General features: G+C 42.6%; 1 protein-coding gene across 3 annotated transcripts; it reads right to left on the reverse strand.

The window, feature by feature from the left end:
* Positions 1-222: 222 nt before the first annotated feature.
* On the reverse strand, positions 223-20,409 carry LOC145859554 (uncharacterized). 3 transcript variants are annotated; one of them, XR_014379804.1, is made up of 4 exons: positions 20,130-20,409; positions 18,170-18,253; positions 17,172-17,203; positions 223-2,229 (listed from the first exon to the last, which is right to left on the reverse strand). XR_014379804.1 is itself a non-coding variant. In XM_082959447.1 (3 exons), exons 1-3 carry the CDS (start codon positions 20,320-20,322, stop codon positions 1,055-1,057), a joined length of 1,452 nt encoding a protein of 483 aa, XP_082815573.1. In that variant the 5' UTR covers positions 20,323-20,409; the 3' UTR covers positions 223-1,054. The 3 variants fall into 3 exon arrangements, 2 of the variants coding, with proteins under 2 accessions (XP_082815573.1, XP_082815575.1); XM_082959447.1 differs by lacking the exon at positions 17,172-17,203; XM_082959449.1 differs by lacking the exons at positions 17,172-17,203; positions 18,170-18,253 and having other exon boundaries at positions 20,130-20,396.
* Between the last annotated feature and the right edge of the window lie 5,653 nt (positions 20,410-26,062).

Raw genomic sequence — 26,062 nt, forward strand, 5'->3', positions numbered from 1 at the left:
CCCTCAAGAGACAAGGCCATTTCCCAAACTATTTAATAAAATGTCATATTGCATTCAGTCTCTGTTCTCAATTCAGTTAATCGTTAACTAGATTTAAATGCCTTAAGTAGCCTAAGCATACACACTAAAGCCAAAACATGTTTTTAAAATGATTTCAATTCAATATCTATTTTATTATAACATTTGCTAAGCTGCATGGCAGCAAAAGACAAAGGAGAGCGCTTATTTTTTTAACTTTTATTTTCCATTTTTTCACAGCAGAGATATTACAGACAAAGTAAAACTATGCCTCAATAACAACACCGTTACATGAACATCCTAAAACATGACAGCACAGATTTTCCATATATTCTCAGCTTGGTAGACAAAAAACAAACAATATATTACCACAGAATGTGGGAGGGTGTAGGACTGTGTCTATCCTACAGTAACAGCAGTTCAGTGGTCACTAGATGCATTTATATAGATTTACAGCATCTTCACCTTTTAAAACATTTTTTTTTACTATTACTGTGATATATGGTCTTGTCTCACCTAGTTACCTTAAGACAGGGTTTCCCAAAGTCGGTCCTGGGTCCCCCCTGGGTGAACTTTTTTATTTTCTTCCCCCTAGCACTACATAGCTGATTGTTATAATCAAAGTTTGATGAGGTGTTGGTTATTTGAAATCAGTTGTGTAGTGCTAAGCAAAAAACTAAAAACGTGCACCCGGGGGGGCCTAGGACCTACTTTGGGAAACCTTGCCTTAAGATGAACGCAATAACTGTAAGTCACTCTGGATAAGATCTAAATGTATATCACACTACATGGTTCTGTGTACATTACATGTCTGTCACTGAATGATCACTGCAGGAGATTTCATTGTTCTCCCAAAGATGAATCAGTGAAAATTCTTGAGGGGTTAGGGGCTAATTAGAAACTATTCTGAAAGTGACGCTCTTAAGTTCAGAAACACGTGACATTGGAAGGAATGCAAAGTGAGTCTCTAGGAGTGCGGTGTTGGTTTGGAATTGGGGGCACTGTTTGTGCATGTTCTTCATGTGCTTTCTCAGGGTCACCACATGACTAAAGCTTCTGCTGCACTGGCTGCACTGAAACAGTTTCCAGTTCTTTCCAATGTAATCCGTTGGTGGAGACTTCGTTTACTTGCTGAGACAAAGGATTTCTCACAAAAATGGCACTTATATGGTCTCTCCCCCGTGTGGTTCCTCATATGCACGGTCAGGCTGCTCGAGTGTTTAAAGCATTTGCCACATTCTTCGCACCGATACGGTTTCTCCGCTGTATGAGTCCTCATATGCTCTTTCAGGTTTTGCTGCTGCCTGAAGCCTTTGCCACATTTTTGGCACCAATATGGTCTCTCTCCTGTGTGGACACGCATATGCGTTCTCAGTTTAGCATTACAATGGAAACATTTGCCACAAATATGACAAAAAGGTTTTTCTGCAATGTGAGATTGTTGGTGTTCTATCATACATTGAGAAGAGTTAATGTTTTTTCCACACACACCACATATATGTTTCACATCATTTGCATGTACTGTTTGCGCATGATTAATTAAAGCCACCAAAAATTTAAAAGACTTCCCACACACTTTGCAACAACAAGGAGCAGCATTGCCATGACTGGCTGATTTCTGATTGGGCAACACATCGGTTTTCCAGCCCTCTGCAGAGGTATTGGAATTTTGGCTCTCATTTGTCCGCATTCTCTTTGATTTGAGTAGCTTTAACACTGGTAGTAGCTTTAACACTGGCACCCCCCCATTAACATTTTCACTGACTTCACATTGAGCTCCATTTACTACAGGGAAGGGCGGAGAGTAACTGTTTGATTCTGTTCCTCTGTAAACCTCGCCATCAGGTTCAGTTTCCATCTCTGTAGTTGTGCTGATGCATACTAAGTCCCTCTCTCTGGTCTGCGTTGTTAGGGTTTGGGAAAGATGTGAGGGCTGAGGGGGGTCCTGATCATAGTCATTTTTCACACAGGAAGGAGTGAATATGAACTCTTTGATATCAGACTCCAGCCCCTGAAGCTGCTCTTCCTCCTGTCTGGTCATGATCTCCTCCGGTTCCTCTTTAATCTGTGTGTGCTCTGGGTCCTCCTGTTCCTCTTTAGTCTGTGTGGGGTCTGAGTCCTCCTGCCCCAGACCTGGGCTCCACTCCTGCTCACAGTGCTGCTGTTCAGGGGGAACCTCCTCAGGGACAGGGACAGTGAGCTGCTGGGGTTCTGGAGTGATGGAGAAGGTAACATAAGGGAAATAGGCCAACATAAGATGTACAATACTTTGATACTGTTCATCTTACAGTCTGATAAGACTTGCGGGTGATTCCTCACGAAACTAGAACAAAACCATGATTTGGGGGATTTTCACAAAATGTAATCCATAGAAGGTTCCTTTTGGAAGAAGGATTCTTGAAATGCACTGCTCAAAAAATAAAGGGAACACTTAAACAACACAATGTAACTCCAAGTCAATCACACTTCTGTGAAATCAAACTGTCCACTTAGGAAGCAACACTGACAATAAATTTCACATGCTGTTGTGCAAATGGAATAGACAACAGGTGGAAATTATAGGCAATTAGCAAGACACCCCCAATTAAGGAGTGGTTCTGCAGGTGGGGACCACAGACCACTTCTCAGTTCCTATGCTTCCTGGCTGATGTTTTGGTCACTTTTGAATGCTGGCGCTGCTTTCACTCTAGTGGTAGCATGAGACGGAGTCTCCAACCCACACAAGTGGCTCAGGTAGTGCAACTCATCCAGCATGGCACATCAATGCGAGCTGTGGCAAGGTTTGCTGTGTGTCAGCGTAGTGTCCAGAGCATGGAGGCACTACCAGGAGACAGGCCAGTACATCAGGAGATGTGGAGGAGGCCATAGGAGGGCAACAACCCAGCAGCAGGACCGCTACCTCCGCCTTTGTGCAAGGAGGAGCAGGAAGAGCACTGCCAGAGCCCTGCAAAATGACCTCCAGCAGGCCACAAATGTGCATGTGTCTGCTCAAACGGTCAGAAACAGACTCCATGAGGGTGGTATGAGGGCCCGACGTCCACAGGTGGGGGTTGTGCTTACAGCCCAACACCGTGCAGGACGTTTGGCATTTGCCAGAGAACACCAAGATTGGCAAATTCGCCACTGGCGCCCTGTGCTCTTCACAGATGAAAGCAGGTTCACACTGAGCACATGTGACAGACGTGACAGAGTCTGGAGATGCCGTGGAGAACGTTCTGCTGCCTGCAACATCCTCCAGCATGACCGGTTTGGCGGTGGGTCAGTCATGGTGTGGGGTGGCATTTCTTTGGGGGGCCGCACAGCCCTCCATGTGCTCGCCAGAGGTAGCCTGACTGCCATTAGGTACCGAGATGAGATCCTCAGACCCCTTGTGAGACCATATGCTGGTGCGGTTGGCCCTGGGTTCGTCCTAATGCAAGACAATGCTAGACCTCATGTGGCTGGAGTGTGTCAGCAGTTCCTGCAAGAAGAAGGCATTGATGCTATGGACTGGCCCGCCCATTCCCCAGACCTGAATCCAATTGAGCACATCTGGGACATCATGTCTCGCTCCATCCACCAACGCCACGTTGCACCACAGACTGTCCAGGAGTTGGCGGATGCTTTAGTCCAGGTCTGGGAGGAGATCCCTCAGGAGACCATCCGCCACCTCATCAGGAGCATGTCCAGGCGTTGTAGGGAGAGCATACAGGCACGTGGAGGCCACACACACTACTGAGCCTCATTTTGACTTGTTTTAAGGACATTACATCAAAGTTGGATCAGCCTGTAGTGTGGTTTTCCACTTTAATTTTGAGTGTGACTCCAAATCCAGACCTCCATGGGTTGATAAATTGGATTTCCATTGATTATTTGTGTGATTTTGTTGTCAGCACATTCAACTATGTAAAGAAAAAAGTATTTAATAAGATTATTTCATTCATTCAGATCTAGGATGTGTTATTTTAGTGTTCCCTTTATTTTTTTGAGCAGTGTATATCTTAAAGCATGATTGAGAAATAATGATTTGAAGTTGGAATATTGTGACAATTTGTCCTTACCCAGGCCTCTTATGACAATGTTTCATCTGTAGGTGCTACAAAGCAAAAGTGTCATTTGAAGCTTTACCTCTTGCTCTGTAATGAGTAGTATTTTATGTTCAACAATATATTGAAACATTTGCCATATAAAATATGGTATATTTTCAATATTTATATTTGTCAGTATTCATAAATTTAAGCAAATCGTTAGAAATGTAAATACTACTCATATTACAGAGCAAGCGGTAAAGTTACATATGTCACGTATGTTTACTCTGTAGCACCTACAAATGAAACAGTCTTAAAAGGAGGCCTGGTTAAGTCCAAAATGTCACAAAAAGCCTAGTCCACCTTCAATTAATCATTTCTGAATTAGAAAAACATTAGTGTCGACGCAATGTGGAAATTTGTCTTCACCCCATCAAAACAGACATTAATACACCATCATGAGCATATTCTCAAAAATCACATTGTACTGTGTAAACCATACAAAGTGCTACAGTGCCATTACAGTTATAAAGTCATACGTACGTACGTACATACATACATACATACATACATACATACATACATACATACATACATACATACATACATACATACATACATACATACATACATACATACATACATACATACATACATACATACATACATACATACATACATACATACATACATACATACATACATACATACATACATACATACATACATACATACATACATACATACATACATACATACATACATACATACATACATACATACATACATACATACATACATACATACATACATACATACATACATACATACATACATACATACATACATACATACATACATACATACATACATACATACATACATACATACATACATACATACATACATACATACATACATACATACATACATACATACATACATACATACATACATACATACATACATACATACATACATACATACATACATACATACATACATACATACATACATACATACATACATACATACATACATACATACATACATACATACATACATACATACATACATACATACATACATACATACATACATACATACATACATACATACATACATACATACATACATACATATATATATATATATATATATATACACACACACACACACACATATATACACACACATACATACACACATATATATATATACACACACATATACACACACACACATATACATACATACACATACATATACACACACACACACACATATATACACACACACACACATATATAGAGAGAGTCATTGGTCTAAATCTGGTCTATTTCAAATCTCTCATTGATTGAGACAGGTGGGCTGCTACCTTAGCCCTTGATCATGACTCATTTCCATTACATGACACTAGAGTCATTGGACGAAGGCGTCTTCCATGGGGGGGGGGGAAATGGAAGAGTTTGTTATGCTCCACAATGCTCAATCTGAACATTAACACACGTCGCTTGCGTAAGGTATTGGAAGTAGAAGGATTTTTATCTTTCATATCAGCGAGAAATCATTGAAAAAAAAAAAAAAAGTTAAATTGATACACACATTGATAAGGTTAGTCTTCCCACATGGCCATATCTCCATGTTACAGAGCTTGTTTACGGAAAACAGACAGAAGACAAGAGGCGAACTACCTGTCTAAATGAGCTATCTAGCATGCTCTGAACAACTGTGTAAGCGTAACTCGGGAAGTGCAGGCCCCCATAGCTGTATGGATCTTTAACAGCTACAGTAAATCTACCTTTCTTATTTGAAGGATTCCTTCTCGCTGACGAAAGTTAAAGGGCCATGTGTTTCAAAAGCGATGATTATTGACGTTCCGAAACGTTAAAACAGCGTTGGGATTGAAGTTCACGAGGCAGTCGTGGGAAAAGCAAATGTCTGAGAACTGCGGAGAGAAGGCAGAATGCCTCCTAGAGTTTGAGAGCTAGGTCCACCCCAAAGTACCACATGTCATGATGACACTCAACTGTCTCGATCAATGAGTAAAACATTTGAAATATACAAGACGGCGGCGTAGACATCGTTGGACTACTTAATGGAGCAAAACATTTATTTTAATAACGGACCATTTTCTAAATTCAAACGCAATTTGACAGACATTTTAGAAGATACTATCTTGGTTCTCATTTCGACAAAAAAATAAATAATGTAGCGCCAAGTTAAGGGTGGTTCTCTGTTCTGTGGGGAGCTTCTCAAACTCTGAATTAGGGTTGACCCCGCCCCCCCCCCCCAAATATTGGTTGACCGAAAGTAATCTGTTCTTTCGACCAAGCGATTGGTTTACATTTTTAAACATGTACACTACCAGTCAAAAGTTTCAGAACACCTACTCATTCAAGGGTTTCTTTATTTTTACTGTTTTCTACATTGTAGAATAATATTGAAGACATCTAAACTATGAAATAACACAAGGAATCATGTAGTAACCAAAATAAGTGTTACACAGATATTTTATATTTTAGATTCTTCAAATAGCCACCCTTTGCCTTGATGAAAGCTTTGCATACTCTTGGCATTCTCTCAACCAGCTTCACTTGGAATGCTTTCCCAACAGTATTGAGGGAGTTCCCACATATGCTGAGCACTTGTTGGCTGCTTTTCCTTCACTCTGCGGTCTGACTCATCCCAACCAACTCAATTTGGTTGAGGTCACCTCCCGAGTGGCGCAGTGGTCTAAGGCACTGCATCGCAGTGCGAGCTGTACCACTAGAGATCCTGGTACGAGTCCAGGCTCTCCGCAACCGGGAGACCTATTGGGCGGCGCACAATTGGCCCAGCGTTGTCCGGGTTAGGGGAGGGTTTGGCCGGCAGGAATGTTCTTGTCGCATTGCACACTAGTGACTCCAGTGGTGGGCCGGGCGAAATGCACGCTGACACGGTCGCCAGGTGTTTCCTCCGACACATTGGCGAGGCAGGCTTCCGGGTCAAGCGGGCATTGTGTCAAGAAGCAGTGCGGCTTGGCTTGGTTGTGTTTCGGAGGACCCACGGCTCTCGACCTCCAACCTCTCCTGAGGCGAGTTGCAGCGATGGGACAAGACTAACTACCAATTGGATACCACGGAATTGGGGAGGAAAAGGGCTTAAAAAAATATTATTATTTGGTTGAGGTCGGGGGATTGTGGAGACCCAGGTCATCTGATGCAGCACTCCATCACTTTCCTTATTTGGTAAAACAGCCCGGAGAAGTGTTGGGTCATTGTCCTGTTGAAAAACACTATAGTCCCACTAAGCCCAGATGGGATGGCATATTGCTGCAGAATGCTGTGGTACCCATGCTTGTTAAGTGTAACTTGAATAAAAAATAAAAAAAAATCAGTGTCACCAGCAAAGCAACCCCACACCATAACACCACCTCCTCCATGCTTTACGGTGGGAAATACACATGCGGAGATCATCGGTTCACCAACACTGCGTTTCACAAAGACAGCAGTTGGAACCAAAAATCTCTAATTTGGACTACAGACCAAAGGACAAATTTCCACCTGTCTAATGTCCATTGCTCATGTTTCTTGGCCCAAGCAAGTCTCTTCTTATTATTATTGGTGTCCGTTAGTGGTTTCTTTGCAGCAATTCAACCATGAAGTCCTGATTCATACAGTCTCCTCTGAACAGTTGATGTTGAGATGTGTCTGTTACTTTAACTCTGTGAAGCATTTATTTAGGCTGCAATTTCTGAAGCTTGTAACTCTAATGAACTTATCCTCTGCAGCAGAGGTAACTCTGGGTCTTCCATTTCTGTGGCGGTCCTCATGTGAGCCAGTTTCAGCATAGCGCTTGATGGTTTTTGCGACTGCACTTGAAGAAACTTTCCAAGTTCTTGAAATTTTCCGTATTGACCGACCTTCATGTCTTAAACTAGTGATGGACTGTCGTTTCTCTTTGCATATTTGAACTGTTCTTGCCTGTTATGGGAATTATTCTATCCCAATTATAATAATTAACAATCAATAGGCCTTGACTAATTCCCAAGGTTTGTAAGACAATGGGTTAATAATTAGGCAAAGACTCAGCATCTGCAAAAGGTTCATACATACGTTCTGCCCAACATTAACAAAGAAGTTCATCTTATCCTCTCTCTCCGCTTACGCACACACCTCCACACAAACAGTAGATAACCTACGCACATACATACACACAAACAGTAGGTGAATAGTATCCCTCCCCGGACTTCCCACCACTGTTAATCACTATCCAGCGCTGCCTGTTCCTTTCCCCCGAGATTAAGGGAACCTTGAAGGCTACTCCCGGTCTCTTTTCACACACACGTCTACGGTTCCCTTAGGCCCACTAATCACACACACATTTCTCTCCCTTCCGGGTCTCTACTAGACCTTATGGGACTAACGTTCAGTACTTTAATTATTCATTACCCATGCTACATAACTACTAATTAATAATGGATTCTTTATTCATTTACCTTTATTAGATAATTCTCTTATCATTGCCATAATATGGACTTGGTCTTTTACAAAATAGGGCTCTCTTCTGTATACCCACCTACCTTGTCGTCACAACACAACTGATTGGTTCAAACACATTAAGGAAAGAAATTCCACAAATTAACTTAAGGCACACCTGTTAAATGAAATGCATTCCAGGAGATTACCTCATGAAGCTGGTTGAGAGAATGCCAAGAGGGTGCAAAGCTTTCATCAAGAAAAAAAAAAGTGGCTATTTGAAGAATCTTTAAAATATTTTGATTTGTTTAACACTTTTTTGGTTACTACAAGATTCCATATGTTATTTCATAGTTGATGTCTTCACTATTGTTCTACAATGTAGAAAACAGTAAAAATAAAGAAAAACCCTTGAATGAGTAGGTGTTCCAAAACTTTTGACCTATAGGGTGTTTCAGTATATGGAAAAATACACCGTTTTAATAAAATCAATAACGGTTTCATTAAATGCCTTGAGGGCGCCAGAGAGATCTAGAAGAAGAAAAACCTTAACCAACTATCCTCCTCCCACTCCTGATGGCTTTGGCACCTTCTGCCGTTACCCTCCTTAAGTTGCCTGTAATAGGCAACATGAGGAGTCGGCAACCTTTCTCATGTGGAATGCCAATTTATCTTACAATTTCTACCGATCTGCGTGCCAGTTATGGTTTTCATATGCACTTTTTCGTGAAACAGTTATTTAATTTATAATAAACGTCTTCATGTCTCAAAATCATTCATGTGGTTAATTATAAACCTAAAAACTTTTACAATTTCCAACTATGTAGAAATAGCCTACATAAAGCAAACAAATAAAAACATTGCAACCTGCAGGTAAAAAAAAAACCCTGATAAAATATCCTATAAATCACATTGGCTACACATGGCCTGTCTGCAACAAACTTGAAACGTATAAAATATTGTGGGCCTTCAGAGTTTCCTGTGCCAGTAAGCTTGGGACAGACACAGCTGTAGACTATTTGTGCAAGGGATAAGAAGCAGTGCTTGATTTGGGCAGGAGCTCACCGGAGACGAGTACCGGCACCTCAAATGTTCTACTGCTTGAGCTCCTGTTCCTCTTATAGAATATTAGCTCAAAAGTATTGTGGAGCTCCTGCACCTAAATATAAAAGAGTACCAGCACCCAAAATGAAAATCGGAACCTAGTCAAGCACTAATAAGAAGTAATCAGGTAGGCCTATTTTATGATGTTTCCATTGGATCAGAGCATGACATTTTTCCCTTTCACGCTGAGTGGTTATCAAAAGGGAGAGAGCTGGAAAGATTTTTCAAACACATTGAGGAAGTATTGTAATCCTCAATGGATGTAAAAACAGACTTAGTTTGCTTGCTGTTTGAGGTGAAGAAAACCTTACTTTGAGAAGGGAGGTGCATGACGATGCGGTACGGAGCTTGATTTGACCTCTGCATGCCTCGGGAGGCTGAGCAATTTCGTCACACCCTCCATATGGAGCCTACGACCACATTTCCGGATCAAGCATAAATTGTCTTAGTCTAGGCCTGCCTCTGCAATGGATTAGTTCACTGAGATGGGCACATATCTACAGTGCATTCGGAAAGTATACAGACCCCTTGCCTTTTACCAAATGTTACGTTACAGCCTTATTCTAAACTGGATTAAATATAAATATTTCCTCAATCTACACACAATTCCGCATAATGACAAAGCAAAAACAGGTTTAGAAGTTTTAGCAAATTTACTACATATCAAAAACTGAAATACCTTATTTACATAAGTATTCAGACCCTTTGCTATGAGACTCAAAGTAGAGCTCAGGTGCATCCCGTTTTCATTGATCATCCTTGAGATGTTTCTACAACTTGGAGTCAATATGTGGTAAATTCAATTGATTCGACATGATTTATAAAAAGCACACACCTGTCTATATAAAAAGGTCCCACAGTTGACAGTGCATGTCAGAGCAAAAAAACAAGCCATGAGGTCGAAGGAATTGTTTGTCGAGTTGAGAGACAGGATTGTGTCAAGAAACAGATCTGGGGAAGGGTACCAAAAACATTTATGCAGCATTGAAGGTCCCCAAGAACATAGTGGCCTACATCACTCTTAAAAATGGAAGAAGTTTGTTTGGAACCACCACTTTCTAGAGCTGGCCGTCCGGCGAAACTGAGCAATCGGGGGAGAAGAGCCTTAGTCAAGGAAGGATGTGACCAACCCGATAGGACCTCTGGACCTCTGTCAGAGTGACCATGTGGAGAAACTTCCAGAAGGACAACCATCTCTGTAGCACTCCACCAATCAGGCCTTTATGGTAGAGTGGCCAGACGGAAGCCACTCCTCAGTAAAATGGAAATGACAGCCCGCTTGGAGTTTGCCAAGATGCACCTAAAGACTCAAACCATGAGGAATAACATTCTCTGGTCTGATGAAACCAAGATTTAAGTCTTTGGCCTGAATGCCAAGCATCAGGTCTGGAGGAAACCTGGCACCATCCCTACGGTGAAGTATGGTGGTGGCAGTATCATGCTATGGGGATGTTTTTCAACAGCAGGGACTGGGAGACTAGTCAGGATCGAGGGAAAGATGAACGGAGCAAAGTACAGAGAGATCATTATTGTACTTTTGCCCCCTTTTCTCCCCAAATTGGTAGTTACAGTCTTGTACCATCTCTGCAACTCCCGTACGAATTCGGGAGAGGCGAAGGTCAAGAGCCATGCATCCTATGAAACACGACCCTGCCAAGCCAGACTGCTACTTGATACACTGCTCACTTAACCCGGAAGCCAGCCTCACCAATGTGTCGGAGGAAAAAAAAAATAGTACAACTGCCGACTGAAGTCAGCTTGCAGGGGGATGGCCCGCCACAAGGTGTCGCTAGAGCATGATGGGACAAGGAAATCATGGCCAGCCAAGCCCTCCCCTAACCCAGACAACGCTGGGCCAATTGTGCCTACAGAGAGATCCTTGATGAAAACTTGCTCCAGAGTGCTCAGGACCTTAGATTGGGGCAAAGGTTCACCTTCCAACAGGACAACAACAGCACACAGCCAAGACAACACAGGAGTGGCTTCAGGACAAGTCTCTGAACGTCCTTGAGTGGACCAGCCAGAGCCCGGACTTGAACCTGATCGAAGATCTCTGGAGAGACCTGAAAAATAGCTATGCAGCGACGCTCCCCATCCAACCTGACAGAGCTTGAGAGGATTTTTTTTAACCTTTATTTAACTAGGCAAGTCAGTTAAGAACAAATTCTTATTTTCAATGACGGCCTCGGAACAGTGGGTTAACTGCCTGTTTAGATTTGTACCTTGTCAGCTCGGGGATTCAAACGTGCAACCTTTCGGTTACTAGTCCAACGCTCTAACCACTAGGCTACCCTGCCGCCCCAATGCAGAGAAGAATGGGAGAAACTCACCAAATACAGGTGTGCCAAGATTGTAGTGCCATGTCCAAGAAGACTCGAGGCTGTAATCGCTGCCAAAGGTGCTTCAACAAGTACTGAGTAAAGGGTCTGATTACTTAGGTAAATATGTTTTTTATTAATTTGTAAATGTCTAAACCTGTTTTTGCTTTGTCATTATGGAGTATTGGGTGTAGATTGATGAGAAAAAAAACAATTTAATCTGTTTTAGTATAAGGCTGTAACGTAAAAAAATGTGGAAAAAGTCAAGTGGTCTGAATTAGAGGTTGACCGATTAATCGGAATGGCCGATTAATTAGGGCCGATTTCAAGTTTTCATAACAATTGGAAATCAGTATTTTTGGACGCCGATTTGGCCCCCAATTTTTTTTTTTAGACCATTATTTAAACTAGGCAAGTCAGTTAAGAACACATTCTTATTTTCAATGACGGCCTTGGAACGGTGGGTTAACTGCCTTGTTCAGGGGCAGAACGACAGATTTTTACCTTGTCAGCTCGGGGATTCAATCTTGCAACCTTACGGTTAACTAGTCCAACGCTCTAACCACCTGCTTTACATTGCACTCCACGAGGAGCCTGCCTGTTACGCGAATGCAGTAAGAAGCCAAGGTAAGTTGCTAGCTAGCATTAAACTTATATTATAAAAAAACAATCAATCATAATCACTAGTTAAACTAGTAATATCAACAATGTGTAGTTATCTAGCCTGTCCTGCGTTGCATATAATCGCTTAGGTACATGTTGCTCCAACCATAAACATCAATGCCTTTCTTAAAATCAATACACAAGTATATATTTTTAAACCTGCATATTTAGTTAATATTGCCTGCTAACATGAATTTCTTTTAACTAGGGAAAATGTGTTACTTCTCTTGCAAACAGAGTCAGGGTATATGCAGCAGTTTGGGCCGCCTGGCTCGATGCGAACTAATTTGCCAGAATTCTACGTAATTATGACATAACATTGAAGGTTATGCAATGTAACAGGAATATTTAGACTTAGGGATGCCACCCGTTAGATGAAATACGGAACGGTTCCGTATTTCACAGACAGGAAAAACATATTATATTCGAGATGATAGTTTCCGGATTCGACCATATTAATGACCTAAGGCTCGTATTTCTGTGTGTTATTATGTTATAATTAAGTCTATGATTTGATAGAGCAGTCTGACAGAGCAGTCTATCGCCTCCTTTAAATTCCATGCTGTCACAGTTACCAGCCCTTTCAAGCTTAACATCCTTATCATTTATCGCCCTCCAGGTTCCCTTGGAGAGTTCATCAATGAGCTTGACGCCTTGATAAGTTCCTTTCCTGAGGATGGCTCACCTCTCACAGTTCTGGGTGACTTTAACCTCCCACGTCTACCTTTGACTCATTCCTCTCTGCCTCCTTCTTTCCACTCCTCTCCTCTTTTGACCTCACCCTCTCACCTTCCCCCCCTACTCACAAGGCAGGCAATACGCTTGACCTCATCTTTACTAGATGCTGTTCTTCCACTAATCTCATTGCAACTCCCCTCCAAGTCTCCGACCACTACCTTGTATCCTTTTCCCTCTCGCTCTCCTCAAACACTAAACTCTGCCGCTACTCGGATGGTATTGCGCCGTCTCAACCTTCGCTCTCCCGCTACTCTCTCCTCTTCCATCCTAGCATCTCTTCCCTCTGCTCTAACCTTCTCCAAACTATCTCCTGATTCTGCCTCCTCAACCCTCCTCTCCTCCCTTTCTGCATTATTGACTCTATGTCCCCTATCCTCCAGGCCGGCTCGGTCCTCCCCTCCTGCTCCGTGGCTCGACGACTCATTGCGAGCTCACAAAACAGGGCTCCGGGCAGCCGCGCGGAAATGTTGGAAAACTCGCCTCCCTGCGGACCTGGCATCCTTTCACTCCCTCCTCTACATTTTCCTCTTCTGTTTCTGCTGCTAAAGCCACTTTCTACCACTAAATTCCAAGCATCTGCCTCTAACCCTAGGAAGCTCTTTGCCACCTTCTCCTCCCTCCTGAATCCTCCTCCCTCTCCGCGGATGACTTCGTCAACCATTTTGAAAAGAAGGTCGACGACATCCGATCCTCATTTGTTAAGTCAAACGACACCGCTGGTCCTGCTCACACTGCCCTACCTCTTTCTCCCCTCTCTCTCCAGATGAAATCTCGCGTCTTGTGACGGCCGGACGCCCAACAACCTGCCCGCTTGACCCTATCCCCTCCTCTCTTCTCCAGACCATTTCCGGAGACCTTCTCCCTTACTTCACCTCGCTCATCAACTCATCCTTTACCGCTGGCTACGTCCCTTCCGTCTTCAAGAGAGCAAGAGTTGCACCCCTTCTGAAAAAAACCTACACTCGATCCCTCCGATGTCAACAACTACAGACCAGTATCCCTTCTTTCTTTTCTCTCCAAAACTCTTGAACGTGCCGTCCTTGGCCAGCTCTCTTGCTATCTCTCTCTCAGAATGACCTTCTTGATCCAAATCTGTCAGGTTTCAAGACTGGTCATTCAACTGAGACTGCTCTTCTCTGTGTCACGGAGACTCTCCGCACTGCTAAAGCTAACTCCCTCTCCTCTGCTCTCATCCTTCCAGACCTATCTGCTGCCTTTGATACTGTGAACCACCAGATCCTCCTCTCCACCCTCTCCGAGTTGGGCATCTCCGGCGCGGCCCACGCTTGGATTGCGTCCTACCTGATAGGTCGCTCCTACCAGGTGGTGTGGCGAGAATCTGTCTCCGCACCACGTGCTCTCACCACTGGTGTGCCCCAGGGCTCTGTTCTAGGCCCTCTCCTATTCTCGCTATACACCAAGTCACTTGGCTCTGTCATATCCTCACATGGTCTCTCCTATCATTGCTATGCAGACGACACTCAATTAATCTTCTCCTTTCCCCCTTCTGATAACCAGGTGGCGAATCGCATCTCTGCATGTCTGGCAGACATATCTGTGTGGATGACGGATCACCACCTCAAGCTGAACCTCGGCAAGACGGAGCTGCTTTTCCTCCCGGGGAAGGACTGCCCGTTCCATGATCTCGCCATCACGGTTGACAACTCCATTGTGTCCTCCTCCCAGAGTGCTAAGAACCTTGGCGTGACCCTGGACAACACCCTGTCTTTCTCCACTAACATCAAGGCGGTGACCCGATCCTGTAGGTTCATGCTCTACAACAGTCGCAGAGTACGACCCTGCCTCACACAGGAAGCGGCGCAGGTCCTAATCCAGGCACTTGTCATCTCCCGTCTGGATTACTGCAACTCGCTGTTGGCTGGGCTCCCTGCCTGTGCCATTAAACCCCTACAACTCATCCAGAACGCCGCAGCCCGTCTGGTGTTCAACCTTCCCAAGTTCTCTCACGTCACCCCGCTCCTCCGCTCTCTCCACTGGCTTCCAGTTGAAGCTCGCATCCGCTACAAGACCATGGTGATTGCCTACGGAGCTGTGAAGGGAACGGCACCTCCATACCTTCAGGCTCTGATCTGATGATGTTCTGAGCAAGGAACTAACACGTTAGCCTTTTTACATGGCACATATTGCACTTTTACTTTCTTCTCCAACACTTTGTTTTTGCATTATTTAAACCAAATTGAACATGTTTCATTATTTATTTGAGGCTAAATAGATTGATATATTAAGTTAAAATAAGTGTTAATTCAGTATTGTTGTAATTGTCATTATTACAAATAAATACAAATCGGCCGATTAAAATCGGTATCAGCTTTTTTTGGTCCTCCAATAATCGGTATCGACGTTGAAAAATCATAATCGGTCGACCTCTAGTCTGAATACACTGTATATACAGTGGAAGTCGGAAGTTTACATACACTTAGGTTGGAGACATTAAAACTTATTTTTCAACCACTCCACAGACTGTGCCTTTAAAACAGCTTGCAAAATTCCTGAAAATGAAAGTCATGGCTTTAGAAGCTTCTGAATTAATTGCAATTCATCTGATCACTCTTCATAACATTCTAGAGTATATGCAAATTGCCATCATACAAACTGAGGCAGCAGACTTTGTGAAAATTAATATTTGTGTCATTCTCAAAACGTTTGGCCACGACTGTACAGTTGAAGTTGGAAGTTTACATTCACTAAGTTGACTGTGCCTTTAAACAGCGTGGAAAATTCCAGAAAATTATGTCATGGCTTTAGAAGCTTCTGATAGGCTAATTGACATAATTTGAGTCAATTGGAGGTGTACCTGTGGATGTATTTCAAGGCCTACCTTCAAACTCAGTGCCTCTTGGCATCATGGGAAAATCAAAAGAAACCAGTCAAGACCACAGAAAAATAATTGTAGACCTCCACAAGTCCGGCTCATCCTTGGGAGCAATTTCCAAATGCCTGAAGGTACCACGTTCATCTGTGCGAACAATAGTACGCAGGTATAAACACCATGGGACCACGCAGCCCTCATAGCTTCCCACATTAAGTTGCTTGAATTTTGGCCCTTTCCTCCTGACAGAGCTGGTGTAACCGAGTCAGGTTTGTAGGCCTGGTGTACGAAATCTAAGGAAGTCTCTAGACTTCAAAACAATGATATCCCCATATGCATCGGAGTCACGTCTTTCCCGGGTATTTGACAGCTTGTTTGTAGCATAAAAGCATTGCGCACCAAAGCCTGTTATAGATCACTTTATATAAATCGGATCCATTTTATTTTCTTCAAAATGTTAATCTAACAAGGGGTAGGCCTGTGATTTTGGGGGCATTTTCTTTAATAAAAAGGTAGGCCTGTGGCATACCCTCTCATACCCCTCAATTAGAGTCTTGGCTTTAACAGCCCTTCACTGACATGGAGGTAGGCTATTTAAAGAGTGCATGGTGGGTGGAAGAATTGACTGACAAATTAATGGATATAGCAGCCTGTAGCCCAATTTCATCCGTCAAAAAGCTAGGCCTACCTCATTTCTTAAATTAGAAGAAATAAGCTCCAACATAAAGCCCTCTTGTTCAGTCTAATTAAAATGAAGACTGTTGAAATGAATTCTGCCTACTTTCAGCACCACGAGCTGTCTATTTCCGCAGCTGCTTTATGTTTCAGCACCACAATGTAAGTTATTGACTTCACAATAACTCTGATAAATACATAATGGCCAGGAAACAGTGTTTTTGATCAAATAAATGATAGTAGTAGCAAGCTATCAAAGTTGACCTCTGTTCCTCCTCATCTTCATGCTCTCCTTCTCAAACTGAACAGAATATAGGCTATAGTCTAGTCCACGAGCAAGAAAATAAAATATATTTACGTTAGAAACCTTTGACTCTCCTCATCTGCCACCTATGCAGCACAGTCAATGGTGAAGCAGCAGCATGAACGCAGTCAATGGTGAAGCAGCATGAACGCAGTCAATGGTGAAGCAGCATGAACGCAGTCAATGGTGAAGCAGCATGAACACAGTCAATGGTGAAGCAGCATGAACACAGTCAATGGTTAAGCAGCATGAACACAGTCAATGGTTAAGCAGCATGAACACAGTCAATGGTTAAGCAGCATGAACACAGTCAATGGTTAAGCAGCATGAACACAGTCAATGGTTAAGCAGCATGAACACAGTCAATGGTTAAGCAGCATGAACACAGTCAATGGTTAAGCAGCATGAACACAGTCAATGGTTAAGCAGCATGAACACAGTCAATGGTTAAGCAGCATGAACACAGTCAATGGTTAAGCAGCATGAACACAGTCAATGGTTAAGCATGAACACAGTCAATGGTTAAGCATGAACACAGTCAATGGTTAAGCAACACACAAAAACTTATTAGCTGAGCAGCCTGGGGCTCAGGGTTGGACTATCCATGCAGCCTAGTTTTATTTACATGACCCCAACAGCTCTTAGAAATATAACTGCCCTTCTCCGAGCATGCACTTTGTAGCCTATATGCCAGGGGCGAAAATCTGATATCAACTTTGGAGGGGACAATTACATGACATTTTCTCAAGAGCAATTCCTGAGGGGGACACCAAAAGTAGTGCTGTAACACATAGCCTACATTGTAATATGGTAAATGTATATTGAGGAACCAAAGAAATAAGGTGTTTGCCGTACTCCTAACTACCGGTACCCAAAACTACACAACTAATCACAACAGCAATACCATTGCCTTTAACAAATCTTAGTTCAGTCACCAGTTTAAGTTGAGAGTGGGGGTATCCATGGCATTTTCCAATTATGTTCCTATTTTACAAGTCAAAAAAATTGAGAACCTTTAGTAATGTTGCCAAACAAAGACTCAACAAACTTACCTGAGACTCCCTGTCTCTGCCAGTCTGTCCCTGCATATCTGTCCCCAACTCTGCTGTCTGTGTGCCATCTGTTGCCTGCTCTGCCTAATGACATCATTGTGAAACATTTCCATTAGAATTTCATTTCTTTCTTATGAACATTTTATCAACTAGTCTTTGAGATATTAGGCTACTAGGGTTCTTACTTTGCGTTTTGGTGTACTGAAAAATACTCTGATGTCCGTCTTTTATTTTTCTGCCATTTTTCTACCTGGCTGGCTGGCTACACACACACACACAGTGTGTAGGTTATTTACAGTAGGAGATGGGCTTCTATCATCTTATCTTTTATCATTCTATTTGGGCTTCGATCTAAAAGGTAGCTAGCAAATGTGAAACGGATTAAAATGACAAGAGTTGACAGCTGTATGAGTTCACCATTTACACAACATATGCTGCAACCTTTTGTAATTTTAATAGTTTGTTTCATATTGGCTGGCTTCCAACAATAGCTGAATTTGCAAAGCTAGCGAGCACCAATTCTGTTTCAATGGTGTTTGCTATAATCTTTGCTACCCGGGTTAAATAAAGATGAAATAAAATAAATAAATAAAAGTTCCCTTGCGACAATTTAGCTTTTGCAACGAGACCATTAAATATATTTAAGACAATGGTAGAAGAGAGTGTAGTTCTGTTCAGTTTGGACTTCAGTTTATCGCTAACCTTATCACAGGGACTTTGAAGCACTAACTTACATCATCTGCATGCTGATCTCGGAATAAATTGACCATAGCAAAGATTCCATCTTTGACGAGGCCACATAAATGGAATAGGTACTAGCTACTAGCTAGCTTAATAGTTAATATTTGCACACTAGCTCTGCATATTCAGCTAGTGTGTGTGCGCGATTGACTGGATTAACCTCACGTCAGTTACGTTCATTGAGTGCCTTTCAGACAGTGGCTACGACCCCTCTGTTACCTTGCCAGTGGATCAAACCATTGTGAGGAAAAGGGTGGGGGGGGTCGCAATCTTTTGAAACTTAAAAACGTGCTATTAAGTGTCTATAATCAGCACAATTGCTTTCATTGCGTATTATTAATATTATTTAAATTACATAGTTATGTTTCAGTGATATATTGGGGGGGACAAATCATATTTTTCCCAGGATGGGGGGGTCGTGTCGCCCCCGTCCCCCCCGCGATTTCCGCCCCTGCTATATGCTATGGATCATTTGATTGAGACCACGCTAAATAGCTTAGAGGCGCACTTGATATGGCGCTCCAGCAGAGAATCATGAGGGGCAGCATCGATGTACAAAACATTAAGGGCACCTTCCTAAAACCGAGTTGCACCTCCCCTTTAGCCATCATAACAGTCTCAATTCGTCTGGGCATGGACTCTACAAGGTGTCAAAAAAGTTCCACCGGGATGCTAGCTCATGTTAACTCCAATGCCTCCCACAGTTGTGTCAAGTTGGCTGGATGTCCTTTGGGTGGTGGACCATTCTTGATACACTGGAAACTGTCGAGCGTGAAAAACCCAGCAGCGTGGCAGTTCTTGACACAAACCAATACGCCTGGCAGTTACTACCATACTCGTTCATTGTTGCATTTCTTTTTGCACTTACATTTTTTGTCTTGACCATTCATAAATTGTCTCAAGGCTTAAACATCCTTATTTAAACTGTCTCCTCCCCTTCATCTATACTGACTGAAGTGGATTTAACAAATGACATCAATAAGTTATCAGAGCTTTCACCTGATCAGTCAATGTCACGGAAAGACATGATAGACTAGACTACCCTTAATGTGTCCTTAATGTTTTGTACACTCAGCGTATAGGCTAATAAGCAAATCATTCTAAAACACTGATCAATATTGACATTTCATAATTACAAATAACATGACCCTCCCCTGGACTAGATTTAAATAAAAAAACACTTGACCCTCCCCAGTAAGCCAGTCTGTTAGCTACAAACCTGTTTTATGTAATCTTATCTCTGGTTTGTAAACAGAATCCAGTAGTCTTTGTAGTCTTTTACTCTCCTCGTTTGAGCGGGACATTTCTTCCTCATACACTGTTATCATTTTCTCCACTGCCCCAAATATCTCCACAGCCACCGCTGTTAATTTCTGAGTAAGAAACGCATTCAACACCTGTAGTTTGGACATTTTCAGTAGCGTGAAAGACGAGCAGACGACCTCAGATAAGGGCCTCGTCAGCAACACACAAAAAAAAAATACTTCCGGGTCACGGAATTTCGCACATTTTCCAAATAAAAGTATCCTCACGGAAAAGTCGGAAAGGCTCCATTCTTCTTCGGTGAGGTTTATCGGCGGTTGGCATCCAACGTTATGGTGCATTACCGCCACCTACTGTACTGGAGTGTGGGCCAGAGACGGGGAGAAACGAAATCTTACCAACCAGCCCGTTGCACTTAAAATATAACTAAATTTTTGAGACATTCTCCTCAATTTACTCTTTAAACTAATGTCCTATATCCCCTTCTCCCTCATGCTAGACCTCAACCTCTCTCTTTCCCTCTGATACTGCCCACTGTGGCAATACATGCTCCATGGTCTCTGTTTCCTGGCAATAATCACACTTTCCTGTTAGATGCGTTCCTATCACATTTAAGTTCTTATTCAACCGGCTGTGTCCCACCCATAATCTTGTAAAAAATAGCCTCCTCTCTGCCCTTAGTATCTCTATTCCACTGCTCCTGCCATCTCTGCACCATCACTGTCCATATCAGGCTTTTTGCCTCTGCCTTGCTCATTGAAACAACAACATCAACATCCCCACTACTAAGTGCTTATTTAGCCAGTACATCAACTGCCTTGTTCCCCTCCACATCGGCTGGGACCCAAGTAAATCCTATCTGTGTACCCATCTGTCTAATCCTTCCATGGGTTTGTAGCACCTCATTAAGCAGGTCTTGTCTGCTACATGAGCTAAAGGACTGGAGACTCATCAACACTGCACATGAATCAGAGCAAATAGCTACTACTAACGACTTACTCCGTCCACTGCAAGGCCAGCTAGTCTCTCCAACACTTCTAGATCAACTACTGGAGGCGGGAGTAGCCGTGGTGCATTTACAGGAATAGCTACCATTGGACTAAACTTCCTTCTATACAATGCCATCTCCTTCACCTGGGTATTACCCACCCACCCAAAGCTTGTATTCTGTCTTTCCTTATGTTCTCAGCATGCCTGTAAAATCCCTTTCGCAGGATGAGACACCCTATGTCCCAGTAGGTTGACCCAATAATTATTTCCCAGCTGCTGTCTCAAAATCTGCAATGGCATATCACCCATCTCCACTTGTAGTGCAGCCACTGGGGAGGCCCGAAACACCCCACCACATATTCTGAGTTCTTGCCCCTGTATGACATCCTAGCCTTTCTAATGAGGTCTGATCTGCTGAACCATACCCTATACTGCCATAGTCTATTACAGATCAGAACAATGCAACATACATGGTCATCAATGAGGAACGCCCAGCACCCCCACTCCTTCACCGGCAGAGAGCGCATCACATTTACCACCTTCTTACACATTACCACCACTCTCTCAATGTGTTCTGCCCAGGTCAGTTTAGTGTCAAAGTATATCCCAAGGAACCTGAAGCCTCCCACCCTCTCCAAGTTTCTCCCATATAACCTCATCTTCCTCCTGGTAAAGAAAGAACACTGTCTGAGTTCTCTACAGAGAACCTGAATCCCCACACTTCTTCAGGCTAGGCCCCTATTTACTCCACTTCCTATCTGACTGACCTGTGTCACAGGCCGGCTCATACCTGTTTTTGCCACAGGCTATAGGCCAATCAAAAGGTTCTTTATTGTAAACAAAAACTATTAACTTTAAACAAAGAAAAAGGAATGAGGTGTGGAAATGTCATAATGTAGGGTGTATGTAAGGTGCATGGATGCATGAATCTGTGTGTGGGAACATGACTGAGTGGAAACTAAATAAACCTACAAAGGAACAAACAAAACAGGATCATACCTGGAGGAGCAGGGAGAGAGAGTGGTTAGTGAAGCAGCAGGTTTAAATACCCTAAACCCAGGTGGCTCCAATCACGCCAGCTCCAATCACTAACGACCCTCCTCTGCCTGCAGGAGGAACCGCCCCTGCACTGCAGAGGAGGGGCCGTGACACGTGCCCAAAGTAAACTGCCTGTTACTCAGGCCCAGAAGCCAGGATATGCATATAATTGGTAGCATTGGATAGAAAACACTATGAAGTTTGTAGAAATGCATGAGACTATAACACAACTGATATGCTAGGAGAAAATCCAAAGAAAAACCAACTGTAATTTTTTTTTTTTTTGAGATCCCATGCTCTTCCCTTAGAACGTATAGGGTCAATGTTAAATCCGGCTCCCAGATTGCAATTCCTATGGCTTCCACTAGATGTCAACAGTCTTTGTTCAAGGTTTCAGGCTTGTTTCTTCCCAAACGAGGAAGAGTTTTGAGTTTTGGCACCGGGAGTCATAGCTGGAAATCAGTCTGTGCGCGTGAGATGAAGAGGACGCGCGCCTGATAATTTTATTTTTCTATTGAACATACTTCTTTCCGTATGAAATATTATAGTTTAATTACATTCTAGTGTACCTGAGGATTAAATAGAAATGTAGTTTGACTTGTTTTAACAAAGTTTAGTGGTAGCGTTTTTGATTCCTTTGCGTATTGAACGATTGGATTACTCAAATCGATGGCGCCAACTAAACTGACTTTGTGGGATATCCATCATTTTATCCATAATTTGAATTTGTCCATAATTTTAATTTTGGTGCATACAAATCAAATCAAATTTGATTTGTATGTGCCAAAATCTTTAATATCCATAATTTTTATGATTATTTATTTGAATTACGCACCCTCCAATTTCACCGGAAGTTGTCAACAGGTGTCCCGCTAGCGGGACGCCTATCCCAGAGAGGTTTGCCTAGCGCTCTACCTGAAATTGCTACCTGTACCTTCCTGACTATGTATGGCACTTTTCTTCCCCTCTTCCATAAGGCCCCATCATCTGCAAATAACGACCTCCCAATATCCGTCCATACCTGAGAGTAAACATCATTGATCATGATTGAGAACAACAGAGGACTAATCACGCTCCCCTGCGGTGTACCGTTATCCACCAGGTAGCTGCCTGACAGAGACTTCCCCACCCTCACCTGGATAAATATTCCAAACAGGAAATCCTTTATCCAGTTGTACGTTCTTCCTCCTACCACCAAAATGTCAAGCTTGATTAACAACCCTTCCTTCCACATCATATCCTACACCTTCTCCACATCAAAAAAGACAACTACAACAGTCTCCTTGTTCACCTGAGCCTTCCTGACCTCTAAGCAGAGCACTGGGTCCATTGTTCCCCTACCCTTCTTGAACCCACTCTGGTGTGGCAATACTAGTTCCCTGCACTCCAGGAAGTAAGTTAGCCTCTCCGTAATCATATGTTCCATAATCTTACATACATGTGATGTTAATAAGAATCGGACCCTTTTTTTCCAATTTTCCTCTAAATGACATACCCAAATCTAACTGCCTGGAGCTCAGGACCTGAAGCAAGGATATGCATATTCTTGATACCATTTGAAAAGAAACACTTTGAAGTTTGTGGACATGTGAAATTAATGTAGGAGAATATAACACATTACATCTGATAAAATATAATACAAAGAAAAAACTTTTTTTTTTTTTTTTTCCATCAAAGAGAAAGGCCACAATGTATTATTCCAGGTTAGGCGCAATTTAGATTTTGGCCACTAGATGGCATCAGTGTATGTGCAAAGTTTTAGAACGAACCATTGCATTTCTGTTCAAAATGTTGTATCAAGTCTGCCCCAATGTGCCTAATTGGTTAATTAATACATTTTCAAGTTCATAACTGTGCACTCTCCTCAAACAATAGAATGGTATTATTTTACTGTAATCGCTACTGTAAATTGGACAGTGCAGTTAGATGAACAAGAATTTTAGCTTTCTGCCCATATCAGATATGTCTATGTCCTGGGAAATGTTCTTGTTACTTACAACCTCATGCTAATCACATTAGCGCATGTTAGCTCAACCGTCCCGCAGGGGGACACCGATCCCATAGAGGTTAAAGCTATTGGCCGATAGCTTGTTGATCTCATTGTGTCCTTCCCTGGCTTCTGGATTGGTTCCACAACTGCCTCCTTCCAGCTGCCTGGTAGTTTCCCCTCCTCCCACACTCTGTTGTACAACACCAATATCCAATGCCTCATCACAAAGATGGGTCAACATAACATAGCACACCTCATCTTTCCCAGGTGAAGTTAATCCAGCCTTGCTTATTGTGGCAGGTAGCCTAGTGGTTAGAGTGTTGGACTAGTAACCAGAAGGTTGCAAGATCAAATCTCTGAGCTGACAAGGTAAAGATCTGTTGTGCAATTCAATTTATAACATTTTTGACATGCGTTTTTCTGGATATTTTTGTTGTTATTCTGTCTCTCACTGTTCAAATAAACCTACCATTAAAATTATAGAGTGATCCTTTCTTTGTCAGTGGGCAAACATACAAAATCAGCAGGGGATCAAATACTTTTTTCCCCCACTGTAGCTTATTATCTGTCATGTTAGGAGTTGTGGTGCGCTGTTATGTGGACACTTGAATGTATCTTTACAGTTGAGCTTCCCTGGTCGTAACTTTAAACTAACTGCCCCCCAAAAAATATGAATCAGAAACATTTATTCTACTGTCAAAATGGACTACAAAGTGTAAACTTGATGCACTGGTACCTCTTGCCATGCGGCAGCAAAGAAAATAATTAATGGCTTGGGTGATTGGGGTCTTTAATGATTTTCCGGCCCTTCTTTGCACTCCGCCTAATATAGAGGTCCTGGATGGCAGGGAGCTCAGACCCAGTAATGTACTGTGCTGTCCGCACAACCCTCTGTAGCGCCATGCGATTGAAGGCAGTGCTATTGCATACCAAGCAGTGATGCAGGATTTGAGGGCCCATGCCCACATTTTTCAACCTCCTGAGGGGGAAAAGGCACTGTCATGCCTTCTTCATGACTGTGTGTGTAGACCATTTTAAGTTCTTAGTGATTTGAACAGCCAAGACAACTGGTGATGATTCATGATTTCGACTGGCTGAGAAAAGATGTCAGTCTCTTCCTGACATGTTCATTTTCTAAATAGGACACTGGAGATCGAATTTCAATATTGAAACTATGTTGCAAATATCGAGACACAGACAGCAACATTTGTACAACCCCGAATCATTGAATCGTTGTTTTTTTAAATCCTTTATTTTCCTTACCATGACAACCGGAGAGTAGAAAAGCATCAGGCTTCTTCCGACAATCCTCGTTCCTCTCACTCCATAAATCTGTCATCAGTATCCATAACTTTTTAAAATGAAAACCCGCCTCTTTTTGTCCAATTGCTCACCTGGCAGGTAGCCTAGCGGTTACAGAGTTGAGCAAGCAACTGGAGGGTTGTCAGTTTGAAATGCACGTCTGACATGAAAAATCTTGTGGGAAGTGAGCTATCAACCAAAGTGTTGCTGATGTCAAATCCTAGATGCCATTACCTGCTGTTGTGCCCTTGAACAAGGCACTTAACCCCCCACAACAACAGGTGCCCAGTGTGACAGTCCCCTGCACCTCTCCAAAAACCTGTATGTGTGTCTTTAGGAGCGGTTGGGTTAAAAGCAGAAGTCATATTTCGCTTGTACCTTGTGTACAATTGACAAATAAAGGTATCTTATTCCGACAATCCTTGTTCCTCTCACCTTATAAATCTATCATCATCCATAACTTTTTAATATGAAAACCAGTCTCTTTTTGTCAAACCGCATTTACCCCCCTTGTAGAAGGGTAAATGTGTTAAGCCTAAACACCACAGGAGTTAAATCTTGTTTATCTG

The sequence above is a fragment of the Salmo salar genome, chromosome 12, assembly GCF_965601325.2.
Source record: "Salmo salar chromosome 12, fSalSal1, whole genome shotgun sequence".
NCBI lineage: Eukaryota > Metazoa > Chordata > Actinopteri > Salmoniformes > Salmonidae > Salmo > Salmo salar.